Consider the following 20,162-nt stretch of genomic DNA (forward strand, 5'->3'; position numbering starts at 1 on the left):
AAGCTGCCCCGAGGCTTCGGCGAATGGGGCAGCTTACAACAATAAATTAAAATAACATTTTAAAATATATACATTAAAATACAAATATATGATATAAAACATACAATATAAAACAAGCCGCCCTGGCCAGATAAAATTCAATAATATTAACATTTAAAATACTGCTTAAATAAAAAGGTCTTCGCCCGGCGCTGAAAAACAAATAACGACGGCGCCAGGCGGACCTCTCTGGGGAGTGCATTCCATAACTTAGGCGCCACCGCTGAGAAAGCCCTCCTCCGAGTAACCACCCTCCTAACTTCTTCCACAGAGGGCTCCCGGATCTCAGGGGGCGGCTGGGCATATATGGATATAAGCGCGCCTTCAGGTAACCAGGACCCAATATGCCTGCAGTTCAAATCTAAGGTCTCTAAATGTTTGAGTTCTATTCTGCCTCTTCTCTTCCTTTGACATTCACACATGGTAAAAAGAGCGTGAAAAAGATGTCTGAAGTCTGAGGGTTTTTATGGCACTACTGCCTGCCTTATTCATGGAATTTTACAGGGAGCCCAGATGTTATTGTCTTCATTTGTTATCCTCCAGTGTTTTCTCACTGCTTCCTCTGCCTTTTTTCTTACCATGGAACATCTGTTAAGGAAGAAAAGATGAATTAGCTGGCATGTCTGGCTATAGAATGCTGGGAATTGCAGGACTTTTCCCCATCTAAATATGCATAATATTGTGCCCTTAGCTAATGCGATCAGATTGCTAGTCCCTGGAGCCCTTTCTCTTGAAGCACCCACAGAGAAGTCTCATGTATGATAATCCTCATAGGTGGAAAAAGTGCTAAGTCACTAGTTGCTTGCTAAGTTTTGATGAAGGCTACATGATCCTTTGAACTCGGTAGTTATACAGTAGGAATGCTTGTGAAAATTCCCAGTGCTGAATGATCTCTGGCAGGTAACATGTCCCAAATTCACCAAAATTTTATTGTCTAATAGAATTGCAGGATGCAGTATTTCAAATTCTGTATCATATGAAATATAGTACATGGAAAAGTGAATATGGTGTCAAATCCCATATTATAAAGATCAAGGAAACCAATTATTTATTGCAATCATGGAATTTGCTCACATGATTCCCCTAACCTGCAGAGAAAGTTGATTGATGTTGAAAGACCAAGGAACCTGTCCAAGGATGCTGATTAAGGCTACACTGGAAGTAAGCACAATGAGATATGGTTACTGCTTGTATGGCTCAGAAACTAAGGTGGATACCCAAGTTTATAATATTCTTTCCTACTTCCTGGTTTGTGTATGAGTGAATTTCTAAGTCTCTTAAATCTCAGACTTTTTGATCATAGAATAACTATTTCTTACTGATGGATGTAACTAGGCTGCAATACCATGAATACTTGCTGCCATTGAAGTCAATGTAACTTACTTCTGGGTAGCTGTTCATAAAATTGCACATTTATTTATTAGTTTGTTTCATTTGTATGCCTCCCAATAGCCAAAAGTCTCTCTAAGTTGTTAATAAAGTTAAAAAGGAGATATAAACAAAAAACAAAACAAAACAAAAAACCCCAGAACAACATGTAATGATAAAACTATAGAACAATAAAGCCAATAAAACAGCAACAGTAACAATAAGCCAACGGCAACTGCAGTCGAGTAGTTGGCATGTTATTGTTATATCTATGTACACACACACATGCATGCATACATATATATCTTAAGCTGCATTCTACAGACCCCCATAGTCTGCTGATTACTTACAACCTAACTGCTATACCATTAACATTTAATTTTCTCACATTGTAAAACATTGGAATTAGATTTGACACCACATTCACTCTTCTGTATTCTGTATTTCATGATAAAATTAAATCAGAAATGTTGCTGTAGGATATTCCTGCAACTTGAGAGCATTGTGGGATTTTGGGGAATGCCTACTCAAGGAAAAGACTGCACTTGCCAAAACCATCCATCAACAGAAACTTTAAACAAAGTTTAAATTCATCCTATTATCTCACTGGCTATACAGGCTTGATGGGACAGCAGTGTTTTACCCCAAAACTGAATTGTTCCTATACAAACAAAAACATTGACAAAATGCTTGGTCTGCCACCCAAAAATTTTTGTTTACATTGCAGCAAGTCTCACTGACCATAATGGAATTTACTTCTTACATGGATAGGATTGCAGTGTTCATTTTCTTTTCACCGGAATAAATAGCAACAGAGGCTTTGGTGGGATTCTCTACTTAAGTTTTCCACCTTGCCTGTGTTTTGGCTTGCATAAAAATAACAAAATGGAGACATTGCCAAAGCCTTTGTGGTTTTTCACCGGCACTCTGTGGCAGGGTGAACAACTACAGATGGTATGGGGGCAAATTTCTAACTCCTGGAAGTCAGTGCTGAGTGCATTCCCCTGCTCCATATAATTGCCATCACTTTCTTAACTACCACAAGGCATGCAGTGTTATCTGACTATCCCTCAGAGAAATGTAAATTGGTATTAAAACAAGGTGTTTTGATTTACAGTGGAAATAAATTTTTTCTGCTGCCTGGGGAGCTTTGAGCACCACAAAACAGCTTGCAGGCTACATGTTGCCCACCTTTGCTCTATGGACTAGTGGAAGTGGGGTTAGGGAACCCTTTGTGTCTCAGCTCAAGAGAAAGAGAGTGATAACATGTATGTTAGGGGAGGGAGACATCATTGAGATCAGTAGCTGTGGTAGTTTTAGTTAGGTTTCCAAGCTTCCACTGGCCTGTTCCAATCCTAAGATTTTTTTTTCCTGCTGCCTTCTAGTTTGGATCCACCAGGTAACCACTGCCTGCCCATGTTTGGATATAAGCATGTCCTGGCGCTAACAGATAAGGTGAACCGCTTCAATGAGGAGGTGAAGAAGCAGAGTGTGTCAAGGAACCGTGATGCCCCTGAAGGAGGTTTTGATGCCATCATCCAAGCAATTGTCTGTGATGTAAGAACCCTCCTCACATCACCAATCAATGAGGTTATGAGAACCAGGAAGAATGTTTGGTCATTTGTGTGCCTAGTATCTGTGCAGGAGTGCCAGCTGGTTTTTCCACCAGAGGCATCCAAAACATCTTTGCCCACCATTCCTTCTTTTAAGCTTCTTTACCACTCTTACAGTGAAGAGAAAATCTTAAAAGGATGACTAATCTGCATTGACTGATGTGGAATGTGTGCCTTTCTGGGCTTTGCTTTTGTACATGTCTCATGGAGATTATGCTACCATTTTTATTTTACTACAGGAAAAGATTGGCTGGCGGCCAGATGCCTCCCACTTGTTGGTGTTCACCACAGATGCCAAGACACACATTGCTTTAGATGGGAGACTTGCAGGGATTGTGACACCCAATGATGGGAAATGCCATATGGATAGCAACAACTTCTATGAAGCTTCCACCACACTGGTAAGGGCAAAGCTCTGAAGCTGTGGGCCCAGGATGAAAGCACTAACAAGGATTGTTCCACTTTAGCAGATGGTACATTTGAATAGCTATCATAAAATATTTTCCAGTAGCTTACCACAGTACCTTATCTGAGTTTGATGGAACTGATATACATTGTGAGTGTTCGTAAAGTGTATACTCTTGGAACAGTAGCAGAACTCCACGTTTGCTTGATACAGGTGGGCAGGAGGGACAGAATGTTGTGCCTATTTCTTTACAACAGTGTTCACCTTATTTTCAGTTCTTTTTTCCATTTATGTCAATGGCCTTAGTGATGGATAGGAAGGCAAGAAGGTGGGTGGGCTCAGGAGAGGCAACTTCAGTGGACTTTTGTAACCTGAAATCAAGAGTCTCTCATTCTGCTTTTAACCTTCCTACAGTGTGTGAAGAATGGCACAGTTGAGGCATCAGATCTCCTTGTGAACTCAGGGCTGCTTGCACATTCTGAACACAGACACTTTCTAAAGCTGACCCTGGAAATCTGACCTTGGAGGACCTATTGCACACGCAGCCACAACACACCCACTGTGGCATCCCTGTCACTGAGGCCAACACTTACTGAGGAGTTGAAAACAGATGTCACCTTTACTCCAACAGTGTCATCTAGAGCAGCACCTTTTCCCTTGGGGGTGACTAACATTTGCCTTTAAAAAAGGGAAGCACTAGAGGACCCTACTGGGATACAGTCCAAGCTTGCTTCTTGCCTCCGGTGATTCTTGTCACTGATTGGACTCTGCACCATCATCTGTTTAGCACCATCCTGGGCTCAATTTCTTGGTCATACTGAAGTGCAGCACCATGTTGGCAAGTGCTGGGTAAAGTCTGAGGTCTGGCTTTTGTAGAAACAAGGCTTGTGAGGATATCACCATTTTGGATGATAATTGAGTTTACTGTTTTTATTAACTGTTCTTAGCTAACCTGAGATCTTTTGAAGAAAGATAGCACTAAAAACTGTTAAATAAATAAATAAAAGCAGACCTTTCCATCTCCTCCACCCCCACTATCACATAGTTCCCTGTTGTTGTTTTTCTAGTGAAACATTCTTCATTTCTCTATCTTGTTCTCTCCCTCAAGGATTACCCATCCCTTGGCCTGCTGACAGATAAACTCTCCCAGAAAAACATTAACCTGATTTTTGCTGTGACTAATACCATTGTGGGTCTCTACAGGGTAAGAGGACTCATATTGTTTGGTTAGAGCTTACTGGAGTGTGGGATGGGTAAAAGCCACTTGAGATAGGCTGTTAAAATCAGGATAAGCAAAAGGTAGTACTTGATCTATTGGTAAAACTTTAGATGATGTGGAGTAGATTGGCAAATAGCACCCCACCCCACCCACTGCCGCCATTACATTGTTGAAATAAAGGAAGTTCAGGGGAAATGGGTGGATTTTCCCGTTTTATTCAAATGGACTGCAGGTTTCATTCACTTTGGGTACACAGAAGTTCCTGAGCTCAGAATATTTTAATTCTCATTGTATGTCCGTTACAGCAGCCTCTGATTAGCGGAACTTGTAGTTCTAAAACTAATTTTTTAAAGTAGATTCCACAGGCACAAAGACTCCCCATATTTAGTCTTTTTCAAAGATAAAAATACCAATATTGATGAAAACAGCAATATCTCCAAGAAGGTTTCTTAGCCTTTGCTTGTCCAATTGTTGGAACATTCTACTGTTTACTTTTCAGAACTACAGTGAGTTGCTCCCTGGCACTACAGTAGGGACTCTTTCAACAGACTCTAGCAATGTTTTGCAGCTAATTTTGGATTCTTATGGGGTGAGTACATGGACAGTGATGTATAAAAGCTTTACTGTATTATTACTATTATTGTGTCATCAGCAAGACTGGTCTGACCATACAGGCATTCCAGGCAACCACCTGGGGTGCCAAATTTCCAGGATCACTTGCCACAGCTAAGCAAATGTGTTGTGGAATAGAGCCTCTGCCTGTAACTTTGGATGAGGTGCATGGCTTCAGTTTAGCCACTCATTTGCTGAGCTGTATTCTCTTCATTCCAGGAGACATGATTCAGAGCCTTCTCCTCTCTGTTGGCTGCTAGGACACAGACACTGATGTTAAATGTAGGAAGCAAAGAAATGACAGGGTAAAATGAAACAGTAACCCAATGACCTCTTGGTAATATTGAAATGCTGCTCAGAAGGGCAGATTTTAATTCACCTCAGACGACAAATAAACACAACTTGTTTAGTATTGGCTTATTATCATTTGTTCACTTGCTTTTTATGGAAAGACCAGGCACTGCTAGCATATCATTGCAATTCTTTTTTTCTGGGTTGTCTCATATTTTTCCATCAATTTTTTCCAACTGATTTGGAACAATTTTTTTAATTTATTTTAATTTTCTTTTTTAAATGTCATCAGTCTTTCCAAAATGAATAGGTAAAGTCTCATTAAGGCTTTTCATGAACTTTGTTCCTTTAATTAGAAGCTTTCTACTTATTGGTTCATCTCCTTTTACTGCTTCCTGTTGGGCAGCAGGATTATGGAAGAGAAAGTTATATTGGGATATGTAGCAACTTTTTGTTACAGGAACCACTTGTGCATATGGAAATACAGGCTTCATTAAATTCATTCTGGCAGACTTCTTTTTCCCATCGTTCCTTCATGGACACAATTGGATTTTCCCCTCATTTGGAAATAATACACAAATATCTCCAGTGTAAAAGTTCTACTGGCACATAACATTTTCCATATTTTACATAGCTCAGTGTACAGTTCATGACCCAAACACACAAAATGAGTATTACATACTAGCATATTTTCCAGTAATTTTCATATTAACATATGAGTAAATTTACATGTGATTCTGGAAAGTTTTTTTTAAAAAATGGTCTGCAAGTCTGCAGAATTTATGAGACTCCAAGTTGCCAGTCTTCTGTAGAATCTGTGGGTTGAATTCATAGAAATCCAAAGTCATTTGAATCTATTTTATTGATTGATTGATTTATATCCTGCCTTTTTCCTACAAAGGGCTCAAGGCAGCTTACATCATTCTCCTCCTCCATCTTATCCCCACAAGAACAACCCTGTGAAGTAGGTTGGGCTGAGAGTCTGTGACTGGCCCAAAGTCACCCAGTTGACTCCATGATTGAGCGGGGACTAGAATGCAGATCGTCTGAGTCCCAGTCCCATGCTCTTAACCACTACACCACACTGGCTCTATTTGGGATTTCTTTGACATTCCTACTTGTGCTCTTTTCTGCTGAGCTATGCTTGGGAGGTAGACTCATCTGAGAGAATGTAGCTTGTCCAAAGCCATACAGGGAACCTCATCTCTGTGTAGATTGAATCCTGACCTCCCTGATCCAAGTGTATTCAGTCTACTGAATTGTGGCTTGACTTAAGGATGAGGAGGACTACAGTAACGAGAAAGAGCACTGGAGCCAAAGCTTGCAAAATACTCTGTCTGGGCCTGCCAAATCTCAGTTGCAGTTTTCAATGACGTTTCAGGCTCAAGCCCAGACATCTCCCTTGTTGTCTCACCCTTTCTCAGAAAATCCGATCCAAGGTCGAACTGGAAGTGCGCAATCTGCCAGAGGAGTTGTCCCTTTCATTCAATGCTACTTGCCTGGAGAATGAAGTCATTCCTGGAGTTAAGTCTTGTGTTGGTCTTAAGATTGGAGACACGGTGAGTTGTAGGGATGCATTTCTAGGGCATTAATAACTGTAAAGGGCTGGGATAGAATGGCCCCTTCCCCTACTCTTCTTCAGAGACAATGCAAAACTTCAGCGTCAGTCTTAAAAGAGTTGCAGCAAACATGCCTATAGTCCAGAACAGCCTTCCCTAAGCGGGTGCACTCCAGATATTTTGGACATGCTACTGGCTGCAGTTGATGGGAGTTCTAGTCAAAAGCATGCAGAGGTTGCCAGTTCATCTAAAAGCAAATCTCAGAAAAGGGTCTAGAAATTACATTTGTACAAAGTTATTGATAGAGTGTAAAACATTTTTAAATGAACACTTTCTTGAAAGGGAAATCCATTTTTCCAAGGTGTCTACCTTCCTAAAGTGTTCGTTTGTAATACTTGTATACCACTTGACATAACAAAATCTCTAAACTGTTTACATGGCAAATTATTAACACTCAATAGACATGCTACAACTTAGACAAATTTTCTACAGTTTCAATTTTTTAAAATTTATTTTCTGTATGTGTTTTGAAATCTAATTTTAACAACACTCCTCCCCCAGTGTGAGATGCATATTAGAAGAGGCTAAGCCATCCAAGTACTTGGTCTCTAGTTTGGGGAAAAATGGCTTGGCTGTGGGTGAAAGGAGTCAAGCATTCTTTCTGCTTGCCCATTCTCTCACTAAAATGGCCCCCCCTGGATTAGTATTACAAGGTAAATGTGGGATAGGGAATTCCTTACTTTACAACAGATAGTTGTACCAATGAAATAATGATATTGGGGCATAGTTTCTCTCCCCTTTAGTCCCACTCATACAGAAATATTTTTCCTGTGTGTGCATGTGTGTGTGCAGATGACCGGGGGAAGAGATGGATGATAGTAAGTACTGAATTGGATGTTCCTACGACATGGGGCATGATCAGTTCTGCTTATGTTGCCCTTCCAGGTTAGTTTCAGCATTGAAGCAAAGATCCATGGTTGCCCCCAGGAAAAGCAGAAGTCTTTCACCATCAAGCCAGTGGGCTTTGAGGACAGCTTGACAGTGGTCGTGAACTTTCTCTGTGACTGCAAATGCCAGCAGAATGCCGAGCCTAACAGCAACTATTGTAACAATGGCAATGGCACCTTTGAATGTGGCATATGCCGCTGCCACCCTGGCCGGCTGGGCTCCCACTGCGAGTGCTCTGAGGAGGAGTATGGTCCCTCCCAGCAGGATAACTGCAGCCCCCCCGATGGGCAGCCGCTTTGCAGTCAGCGGGGTGAATGCATCTGTGGCCAGTGTGTTTGCTACAGTAGTGACTTTGGCAAGATCTCTGGCAAGTACTGTGAGTGCGATGACTTCTCCTGTGTCCGCTTCAAGGGAGAGCTGTGCTCTGGTGAGTGGAATCTGCTGGGAGGAGGTGGGGGGCTGGAAAAGGCTTTCAAGAATTGAAGCCAGTTTGAAAGAGGAATCACTGTTCACGGACTATACCATTCATCCATCTCCACCTTCAGTCAAACAGGGCTTGCAGTTTTTTATAGAGTTCAGAATAAATCCCTGCAAAAACTGTTTGAACAGAAGTGACACTGGGTCTGAAAAAAGATTTGCATCCCATGGGCACTGATGAAAATACTGCCAACTCTTTTAAAAGCATTTGTATATCTCCTGTTTAGATTTTGGCAGGAGTTGCCCTGCTTCTCTCCCCCAGCACCTCTTCCAAGCTTTGCCACTTCTGGGTATGAGCAGGGAAGTAAAGCAAGCAAGATAAGGAAGCAACTTCACTTACCTCTCTTTCTTGCTCACCTTCTCCTGGCATTATAGCAGAAAGAATTGGGCCCACAACTTTGCTTGAAGAGAAGGTGAGTGCAGACACCTTTCTTTGCTCACTTGCCTGCCATCTCCCACTGGGCAGGACAGCATGGAGGACTGATGATAGCAGGAACAGCCACTTCCTCTCCTCTCTCACTCACTTGTGTCTTCCCCTGAAAAGCTTGGTAGTGGCAGTTGGGCCCAAGTACCCCAGTCCTCCTCCACTACCGCACTCTATGAGAGGCAAGGAGTGAGTGGTAGAGGTGGTGACTACAGCCACGGTTTGCTGTCTTGCTTGCTCGTTCTGCCCTCCAGTCCACACAGTGAGAGGCTGACATGCATAATGCAGTAGCAAAGGGCAATGGAGCATGTGCAGGCAGCTGTTGCTGCACCTGCCTTTTCTCACTCTCTCTGGGTTGCACAGCAGGGTGGATTTGGGTCTGTGTGGAGAATTCTGGGACCATGCTGCCCTGAGAAGAACTCAGGTGAGCACTGAGGGGGCTGGCCCTAATGGCCTTATGGGCCCCTCCTGACTCTGTTATTCTATGTGTCTGCCTGGTGGTTGCTCCTTCCATCATCAACCCTGTCTGCTGCAGTGCCCAGAGCATGGGTCCTCAAACTACGGGCCGGGGGATCTGGATCCGGTCCGCCATGGCCATTTCTCTGGCCTGCCTCAGAGGTTTTCAACGCGCTGCACACGCGCCCACCCACCATGTGCGCGCCCGCAGCTGCCCGCCTCACGCCCCCCCCCCCCCCCGCACAGGGAAGCGGTGACTTGCTCATGAGGAAATCGTTTGGGACTCACTAGGAGAAAACAATCTGCAAGTGAGAAAGCCACTGCATTGCATGCCTGCTGCTGCATCGCAGCACGTACCTTCCTCCGCCTTGCCTCCCCTCACCATGCTCGGCCTGCCCCTACCTCCGTGTCGGCCCACGTGCCCCACTGGCACCATCCTTCCAGCCCGTGCCCAGCACTGGCACCTTTCACCTGGCCCCCTGGTTAAAAAGTTTGAGGACCCCTGGCCCAGAGGGAGAAGTGGAAGGGGAGCTGGCCAAGGCTCAGGCGCCCTCTGAAGGCAGTAGCAAAGACCCAGAGGGTAAACAAGAGAGAGGAGGCAGAATCAGCCATTGCCTTCTTCCTTTGCAGACGTTCCTTCCCACCTCAAAGGCAGGAGATGCTGAAGAGCAGGAGTTGCTTCTTGCTGGAGCAACTACTGCTGTTTTCACATGGTTGCAGAAAGAATTGAGCAAGTGATGGCCAGGACTTGCTCAAATTGCGCCTCTGCTCTCCCAGTAAACACTCTGCTCAGTTCTCCTTCCCCACCCCGCCCCACGTTCACTGGCTGATGTGGAGGATCATGTTAATTAGGCTTCACTAAATGTGACATTGTGTTAGCAATTTTCCTACCTGCCCCTGAATCCCATGTGCACATGTGCATTCTACTATCTTAGCTTGAATATTCATATTGCATCTGATCTTACTTGCACACCAGGCTAGAAAACGATAGTTTATTTTATGAGAATTGTCAACTCACATGGTCCCCTGACTCCTTCCTCCTTCATCCTATTACCTTCTGGGCATGCACTGGATAGCTAGAACAAAATCTGGATTCCCATGTCCTCTCATGAGATGGGAAAGCCAGGGAGAAAAGGGATTTTAAGAACTGTGAAGCAGCAACAGCAGATGCTGTAAGACAGCTTGACTGCCGTGAGACTTTGCGCTCTGGTGTGTGTCCATCTAGTACCTTAGCATACATACAAACCCATATGTACACATGCACCACAGTGTTAGGTGCTCTGTGTCCCTGCCTCCTTCCTAACTTCTTGGTTGCTGCCAGGAAGAGGGAAGCTCAGAACTTAATATTTGCTGGTTGTATCTCAGAGCTGGTGTGATCCTGATTAGCAGGACAATTTGAGATGAACACACCATGCATGATTTGACGCAGGTGCAGCAGAAGTTGTAGGGTGGGGAAAGCTTGGGGGGGCAGCACCCCAAAGAAAGCCAAAGGGGGCTTAACTACAACAGACTGACAGCATAATATTATCAGTGTGTACTCAGAAGTAGGTCTCCTTGAGTTCAATAAATGGGTCTTATTGACTCCCAGATCACAGGATTGTAGTTGGAGTCTAGACTGTGCTTACTTGGATTTCTTGCCTTATGAGAGTGGGGAGACAGGGCTTTTATTTTAATCCAAGCATTGAACAGTTGCTCTGAACAAAATTGTGGAGAAAAATGACATGATTTTGAGGGCTGTGGCCATGGCCCTGAAGGCATTTGATCTGTGGCTGATATACCATGGACTGGGTCCTGGTTTTGCTGCATTCAGGCTTCCTCTGCTGGAGAAGATTGTGAACATACCTAGCTGAAGAACTGTGTATCATGCACCTAATGCTTTGGCCTGCACAGCTTCACCAGCCCTGTGTCTTTTCTCATTGTGTGAGGATATAGGGTGCGTGAAGCTTAGCCAGATGGGTGTCCACTTTGCTAATGAGGTCCAGGCCCAGTTGTGGAAGCATGCCAAAGGAAGGGACTCAGCCAGTGCTTGTCCCTTGTAGGTGGTTATTGCTGGTAGGTGGTTATTCTGCCTACGTGAGAGCAAGAACTTCAGTTCCTAACTCAAATGCTAAGGGAAACTCCACCTAGTGCATTTCTGCCTGTCTCTCAGCTGTTTGATACAGGGCTTCAGGCATGGTGGAAGGGAATAAGGTTCAGCTTTAGGAATGGCCATTTAGATTTTCCAAGATGTTTGGCACTCTGTGTCTAGCAGCCATGTGACAAACAGAAAGTTTGCCTCATCATTTGGAAGTGGGAACTGCACTCAGTGAGGTTCTGCCTGTCTTGTAGCTGATATACAGGCAGAATTTCCACAGGTGCTACTTCCCCCCTCACATGTAAGAGGAAATTGCAGCTATTTAATTTATGTCTGTCATGCAGACCTGGCCCTCTTCCCTTAAAAGGATCACAGTAGCCCTTCCACTTTATGAGGATAAGGTTGGAGAGTGGTAGAGGCCAAACAAGCGTAAGGAGGCATGGCAGGTTTGCATCAAAAAGAAGCAAAATGAAGCAAACTGTATTTTCAAGATTTCTCCTTTAATTAGGTGGTGCGGCAGATTGCAATTGCTTTAATCAGCCCTGACCCTTTCATCAGCCCAACCCTTCCTTGGGCACTAACCAACTCCTGTCTTCTCACAGCCCCTTGTCTGTGCAAGAGTTGCTCCTTCTTTGGGAAAAAAGAGAGGGAGGGAAATTATGCACAACAATAATATTGGAATATAATATTTTGAATATTATTATACATATTAACTGTACTAACATTGAAATGTTCCAGGCACACAAACAACATTAATTTCTCACTTAGCAACTTTTTTCAGGATATATTCATGCTTTTCATCAGATTTTTTTGTAGGAACGCTCACAGATATTTTATCTAGTGTGCTTTTGTTTCTGCTCTTGCAAAATGGAACTATAAGGCATTTCTGTCAGCTGGATTTTGCAAAATCTTAGTCATCAGGAAATTTCATTAACCAGGCTTCAAAGAAAGAGAGGCACTGTGATGTCACAGCACAGCTACCTTGACTCTTGCATGTTTTGGGGTGTGTGGCCAAATTGGAATTTCAACTCTGATTTCAGCTGTGTATGAACCAGTTTCAGGAAAAACAGTAAACACGGTCAATACTAATTGCTTTCTGAATGATCAATTTTTAAGAGAAGAAATCCGTGTTCCACAAAGATCCCAAGCCTGTGATTCAGACTGAGATTATGGTTGCTTTCATGAAGGAGGAAAGAACTGCTTAGCTTGTTATCTCTGCAATTTCAGAATACAAAATGGCCAGGCAAGTGACTCAACTTACAAAAGAAAAAGGAACAATGGCTGTAATTCTGTTAGCTGGGGCATCAGCCTTGTACTTTAAGTGTCTATGTGCTGGAATATACAACAACTATTGTGTAATGTGGCAGTTCAGAGTGTTTACCAAACACAGACAAAACAAGCAGGCCTTTCATTGCATAATTCAACCATTGTGATTTCTTATATTGCTCTGCTAACACCATTTAAAAGATGCCAGAATGAGTAAGGTTTAGGGTCCTTTTAGCCCTAAATCCACCAATGCACTGGGAAAAGATGGAGCTATGGTTCCCCTTTCCATGGCTGAAGGTCTGGAAAGAAATGGGAGGCAAGGACACAGTTGTTTTCTGGCTTGGTTCAGCAGCACATTGGTACAGAGTAATTCCTGGATTGCAAAATACTAATGTGAATGGATGGGAGGGGAAGGTACCCAACTTTCCCAGAGACCCCCTCCTAAACATAAGCAATGTGACACCACAGGCAAACAAAGCCTACATCAGGTTGAGCACCCAAATCTAGTGGATCAGATTACAAATTTTCAAGTCAAGAGTGGACCTCTGCAAGCCATTCGAAAAGCCTAAATATGTGGATGGGTAGCCATATACATAGGGCAAATAAATACAATAAAAATAAAATGGATTCTTAGTTGGATTGCTATCCCTTTTTAGTAGCCCTACTCCTGCACCTTTAAATTAAGCAGGCATAGATTTTCCTGGCAGGGGGATAAAGTTTGGAAAACACTTTATCTAATACATTACAGTTCTTTGTGAGTCAAAGCTTCAGTTAAGCTGTGGGAGCAAGGCCAGTAAAAAGAATTGCAAACCTAATCTGAGTTGTGGTTTCAACATGCAGATCTGAAATGCACATAGATTTTTGTTGATTCCTCCATCTATTTATGTCCTCCTCCTTTCCCCATCCCTCCTCCTCAGTAACTTTTGACTAAGACATTGTCCTTTGGCTCATTCCTCAGAGTAATTATTTCTCAGGCACATGACAAACCCACGACCTGTTCTCTAGCCTATTCCCCCCACATTCAGTGTCAGTAGAGGTTTTTTCCAGCCAGCTGTTCTTTCCCTGTGTATGATTCACTTAAGTTTTTCATTAACCAGTCTTCATTATAATTCATTCCATGCAGAGGGGGCTGCTGCCTGCATCCATGTGTGTGTGGGAAGAGATGGGGTGGTAACAGACCTCTGAGGAAAAGAAAAAAAAATCCTAAGTATTTTTATGAGAGCCTTTCATGGGGTTTCTGACCTTTTTCCTGAGTGCAAGCATGTATGTTTCAACACCAAGGTAGTTTAGAAGGGTCAGTGCCTTGTTGAAAGAGAATTAAATTAAATGCAAGGACTGGCCTTGGTATTTGGCAATAATGAGGTAAAATATTAGGAATAGGTAGGCAGGGGGATTGAATGCACTCTGTGGTGACCTGGATGACCTATAGCGTTTTGGTAAGTTGGTTCACTGCCATGAGTGTTCTGTTTTACATGGGATATTGGTTCCCAGATTTTCCTTCAAACTCTCAGCCACAGTGTTTACCCTCTGTAAAACCAATAAATTGTTTCCTAAATATTTCTAAATGATTATTCCCTTAATAGCAGTCTGTATAAGAGAACACTGCACAAGCAGCTTTACATAGAAGATGTGGCTGGGCTCATTGGCTTGAGATGCATGCATTTTGCTCTGGCTCTGCAGTTGTAATGCAGTTGATGTCTGAACGACGTTCTCTTAGGGTCTGGTTACATCTATAGATACACTGGCTGCTGGCAGGGGACTTGTAAACATACAGAATAGACACAGAGAGGTAGAGCACAGGAAGTTTAGGATCATTGGTGGTAGGCAGTCTTTAAACCCTCTCCAACCCAGAAGTCTGTGTGTGGTCACTGGACCTGGGTGGGCAACTATGGAATGATGGATCTGGAACACTGTTTTCATGTTGCCCATTGTGACACAGAAGCATAGCCCTCTGCGCTGTTTTAGAGTCACTGGAGGAGGTGGAGGGAAGTACAATAGTGGTAAGGAAACAGTGCTCCTGACCAGTGGTAATGGGGGGATTTGGTTGCAGCAGTGAGTTCATGGAGGCTGCATAACAGGTCTTTGAAGACTACATGTAGCCAGCAGGACATGGGTACTGCACCTCTCCTTAGATCATGGGTCCTCAAACTATGGCCCGCGGGCCAGATCCGGCCCACCGTGTCCATTTAACCAGCCACCTCAGGTTTTGCAGGTGTGCACGCGTGCGCACGAGGCTTGCTCACACGGAGATCAGTTTGGACTCGTTCAGAGAAAATGATCTCCTCGCGAGCAAGCAGGTGCCTTGCCATGTGTGCATTCGGCAGCAGCTTGCTTGCGGGGGCGGGGGGAGATCGTTTGGACTCGCTCAGAGAAAATGATCTCCGCTTGAGCAAGCAGCTGCCTCGCCCCGCGTGCCCCCCCCCACCCCGCCACCCATGCATGTGTGCACCCCAGCCTACACCCCCCGCCGGCACCGCCTTGGTGGCCCGTGCCCACCACTGGCACCTTTCAACTGGCCCCCTGTTGGAAAAGTTGGAGGACCCCTGCCTTAGATGAACAAGTTTCTTTACCTCTGGGCTTTGCCTCTGTAACATTACAGCTGAAATTTGTGCCTGTCTTCCTGTTCTTGCACTAATAGGTGTTCCAGGAGAATCTCTGCATATGCACAATTCTGATTATTGTTTCTGTAATGCAGATGAGAGTCTGAAAATTGGAAGAAACCGTGGCTTGCTGAAATCCCCCTACTAGTCCTTGCGTGTTTTGCCCCATCCCATTGTGTGTTCTGATTCCATATGGTGGGTGGGTGGACAGACAAGGGAGGAATTCATACATTAAAGACTAAAACTGAACATTTCAGGAAGGCCTGCCTCAGTTTGGGCTCCAGCGCAGTCACATATTCATACTACGTTTTTTTCTGCAGGTCATGGGAAATGTGTCTGTGGAGATTGTGCCTGTGACCCTGACTGGACAGGGGCCTACTGCAATTGCACCACCCGCACTGACACCTGCATGTCTAGCAATGGACTGGTGTGCAGTGGGCAAGGACGTGGGTACTGTGCCTGCGGGAAATGCGTCTGTACCCAGCCCGGCTCATACGGAAACACCTGCGAGAAGTGTCCGACTTGCCCCGATGCCTGCACCATCAAGAAGTGAGCAGAGGGTGGGCCAGTTCCACAAGTATGGCTTGATGTGTATGGGAAGGGATTCCAGTTCACAGGGTTTGACCCAAAGATCCATGGTTTTAGCTTTCTTTTCAAAATCTTCAAGGGAAGGCAGGAGTTTTCAGGGTGAGTGGCCAGAAGCAAGAGAACTGCTTGTTTTATTTTCTTGTTCAACTTGCTTACTGCTTGTATTCCACCTCTGAGATGCCAGACACTGCCAAGTTCAGCCCCCTTACCCACCAGCTGGCACCCTCAGCTTCCACTGGGCTGCACCAAGCTCTGCCATCTGATCTATGAAATCTACCCCTCAGCTCCCAGGCTCTGCTTCCTGAGTGCCAAAATCCAAACCTCAGCCAAACAGGCAAGCCTAGCCAGCCACACCAGGTTCCCCAATCTGTGCCATCAGGATACCTACTAGCTTGCATTAATTTCTGTTCCCACTAGCTCACACCCGAGCAACATGCAAACTTCAGGCCCATTTGAGATGTTCTGACCTCCGGCAAGAGCAATCTCTCCCCTAGCAGCCTGCTGGGCAGTGGGAGAGAGGGAGGGAGAGACAGAGGGTGCCTCCAAACTGAAGGCTGCAAGGGGCTAAGCAGAGAGAAAATGATTGGCCCCACCTAGTTTTGACTTCTGGCATGTGCCCCACTCCATATTACTCCCAAAGGAAAGTAGTCCGAAATAGAAAAATGGTGCCCCCATGCCTGCATGTATCCCTTCCTACCTTACCAAACTCCACTCCCCAGAATTTCAGGAACTATCTTTAGTTTCTATGCTCCGACTTGAATTTCAGGATTTCATGCTCAGAACACCTGTAGTCTGAAGTGCCAATCTCATCATCAGCATTTGCTCCCTGGAAAGCTGACACCAGCCAGCCAGAGCTGCCTTCTTTCCTCCCTTTCTGCACCACACACAGTTCACTCTCAGGGATGGGGTGCAGGGATGTCCACAAGTTAGCATAGGAAAGAAGAGAGACAAAGAAATGGAAGAGACTGCCTCAAATACGGAGAATTGGTGGGTTCACATGACACAGCTGATAAGCCAGTCTGTGAGGATATTTAGCCTGGCACCCTGATGTGCCCCACAAATAATTGAACTCAACAGGGCTGTGGAGGTGCCTTCTTCATTCTCTTCCCCCTCAGTGAACCAAGGGGATGCTGCAAGGGCACTGAAGGGAGCAGGAATTGCTGACAGCCTGCACCCTTTTGCACAAGTAAACCTTAAAAGCTGCAGTGAGGGCTGTTAATGTGTCCGCCAAGCTCAGTAGCAGCACCATCCTGCCTCACACCTCCTGCACACACACCCCTCCCCAGCAATGTAGCCCCTCAGCAGCAGTGTCACCAGCACTAGAAGTGGCTGGAGTGAGCTGTGCTCTGCTAGGTCTCTTCTCAGGGATGCTAAGAAGAGCTCGCACACACACATCGCACAGTGGCTGCTCGGCAGTGGTGGCACCAGATTTTGGAGGAAAGCAAGCTGTGCTAGGCTTCTAGCCAGCCCAACTAAGCCACAATGGGTTCATGTGAACTCCATTTCAGATAAAAAACAAAAAACTGCAGAACAGACTTATTCTCAAAAGATACTGAAGAAAATTCACAGCTTTGGTAGACTGAGCCAATCTCCAGTTTGGGAGTTTTCTTAGGGTTTGTGTATGTGACTACCCCTCTCCACACCCTTCCGTTTGCCTCTTTGGAACCTAGTTTATGGTAAGGAGGTTTTACTGTGTACTTCTTTTATAGTCCTCCTCTTAACTTTCCTGTGAGACAACCCCAACATTGCTGTTTCCCTCCTCTGCCCCTTGTACTCCTCCTCTGGGTGCCCAAAGTCACCCAAGTTGGCTCCATGGCCAAGCAGGGACTAGAACTCAGGTCACCTGAGTCCCAGGCCCACACTCTTAACCACTACACCACACTGGCTCTCACAGTATGTGAGCTTCCCCACTTAATCCATCTCCATAGTTGGGGAAAGGTTGCCTTGCTGAGTTTCTGCTGGTCATTCTCATGGTAAACTTCCAAGACTACCATCAGAACATAAGTAGACTTGCATTTTACAAGTACAGTAACTGCTGCCAAGAAAGCAGCAACTCAGTCAAGGTGGAAGCACAAATTCACAAACCATCCTTAGGACCTGTGCATCACTGTTCTTCATCATGGTCTCTGTGATGTCTCTGTGGTCTCTGTGATTCACACATTTGGGCTTCAGTGACAGTACAAAACCTAGGTCAGAAGGAAACTTCTACAGCTTGGCATCATGGAGTGGATGGGGCGTCCCACTCCTTCCAGTTGGAGTTATTATCTGGCATGTCTGCTGATACATCAAGGAGAAGAGATCTGATCAAGCAGAAGAGGAGGCCAGTGTCTCTTGGTTCAGGTCATTGCTGCGGGACATGATAACTTACTCCTTTCTCCACAACTGGTGCCCTAAGAATGAACAGACTTGAATGTGGGACGTGCTGTGGGAAAGACATGTCACTTGGCTGGGTGTGTGGGCACATTCCAAGTCCTGATGAGATCTGAACAGAGCCTCCTGATTTTGCAAGAACTGACAGGGAGCACATCCACTGCCTCTCTACCACTTCCCTATTCTCATTGTTATTTCTTCTTCTTACGCAGGGAGTGTGTTGAGTGTAAAAAGTTTGAAAGGGGCACCCTGAAAGAGCAAGATACCTGCAACCGTATCTGCCGGGATGAGATTGAGCTGGTGCAGGAACTTGGTGCGTAAGCAATATGGAAGTCACTGCAAGCCTTGCAGGTTGCTCATTATCACCATCATTATTGTTCTTGAGTTTTACAGGATTTCTGTGTGGCTTTTCCATGGTGCAAGTTTTTCTATATTGTGACAAATCAGATTGCCACCACAAAAAGTGACACCCCAGTTCTTTTCTTCCCCCAGCCTCTTCTCTCTCCTGTGCTACATGACTGCTGCCTTGTAGACTGTTCAGGATCATGATAAAATAAGTACATCTTCATGCAGAGTGCCAGTAGCATTGCTGCAACAGGTAGCAATGGCTTAGCAAGGGCCCTCCATACAGCTACTACTTTGGTTGTTGCTTGGGGATAGTTGAGTAAGGGGGTCCTAATGGAGCTGAAACAGCCTCTGTCCTATCTCAGTGCTGTGCCCTATCAGTGGTTATTACCCATTATAGGTTAATGCCGCCTTCTCTATTTGGAGACAGCACAACACTAATTATCAGGTGCCAATACTTAAATATCATCTGAAATCAGTTGGCAATAGTTTTAAGACAGACACCATGTGTAATTTACTTGAATTCACTACTGCAAAATGTGGTACATAAAAGTTTTAAAAGCCAGCTAAAGCATTAGCTAGTTAGTTCACATCCACAGGTGTAGCTTCACACGTAACACTAAGCCACCCTGCAAACAATGTAGTATACGTTGTTTCCTGAACAACTTATGGTATACCTAACAGATGACTGGGCTTACAGTGGGATGTTCTCCCTCTGCTTTCCCTTTAGTCCTCCAGCCAGCTTAGAGTTCAGGCACATGTCCTGGAGGACTTTGGTGCTAAACCCCTCTTATCTGCTTGTCTTAACCCCTCTATGCTCCTTTCATTTGCCTGCTTGGCTTTCCCTTGCCTTGCCCTCCTTCCTTCCTTTTTTTAGGTCAAAATGTACAATTAGGATTGTAATTTATTATTACTTTTTTAGTTTTTTGTAAGCATGCTGTTATGGCTTTTGGGTATGTGTAGTCTTCTCTGGTCAATTTCTGAATAAATTTCAGTTGTTCAAGGGAACACTAAAGTTGAATAAGCAACATATAAGAAAAAAGACAAGTGTGGCTTGTCTTTCAGCTAGTTTGTGCATTCTTGTGAAGAACTGGGAAAGAAATTATACTAAAGAAAAGGCATGCAAAGCAAAAGCAGAGAAAATTAGAGGTGGGAGGACCCAAAGGACCAAAAGGTAATAGGGAGCAGTAGCTTTTCTTTGGCAATGGGTTTTGAGTATTGAATTTACAGTTCTTAGTGTCCTCCACTCAAAAAAAAAAAAATATATAGGAAAGCAGCTGTCTGGGATAGAGTAAATGGGGCTTCATGGGGAGGCCAGCTGCACGTACTGATGGCACTGGCGCCCCATTTGTTCCATTGTGTTTGATCACCCTCTAAGAGGGTCCCCCCCCACTTAAACCTTGACAGGAACATTTGCAAATATGTTGGACTGGGAGGTACATGGAAGGGAAATAAACACAAATGTAATGATTTGGAATTAAATGGATAATCTATTCTAGTTTAATGG

The 20,162-nt window shown here is 44.5% G+C and overlaps 1 protein-coding gene across 1 annotated transcript in view; it reads left to right on the plus strand.

The window, feature by feature from the left end:
* ITGB3 (integrin subunit beta 3) overlaps nucleotides 1–20,162 on the plus strand; it is a 66,809-nt gene that overhangs the window by 31,028 nt on the left and 15,619 nt on the right. The window contains exons 5-12 of the mRNA XM_044446988.1: nucleotides 2,793–2,964; nucleotides 3,260–3,421; nucleotides 4,535–4,630; nucleotides 5,145–5,234; nucleotides 6,973–7,107; nucleotides 8,053–8,482; nucleotides 15,673–15,901; nucleotides 18,523–18,623. Coding sequence (XP_044302923.1) covers nucleotides 2,793–2,964; nucleotides 3,260–3,421; nucleotides 4,535–4,630; nucleotides 5,145–5,234; nucleotides 6,973–7,107; nucleotides 8,053–8,482; nucleotides 15,673–15,901; nucleotides 18,523–18,623 — 1,415 coding nt within the window. The remainder of the gene's footprint in view (nucleotides 1–2,792; nucleotides 2,965–3,259; nucleotides 3,422–4,534; nucleotides 4,631–5,144; nucleotides 5,235–6,972; nucleotides 7,108–8,052; nucleotides 8,483–15,672; nucleotides 15,902–18,522; nucleotides 18,624–20,162) is intronic.

Source organism: Varanus komodoensis, unplaced genomic scaffold (assembly GCF_004798865.1).
Source record: "Varanus komodoensis strain SLA01 unplaced genomic scaffold, ASM479886v1 scaffold50, whole genome shotgun sequence".
Classification (NCBI taxonomy): domain Eukaryota; kingdom Metazoa; phylum Chordata; class Lepidosauria; order Squamata; family Varanidae; genus Varanus; species Varanus komodoensis.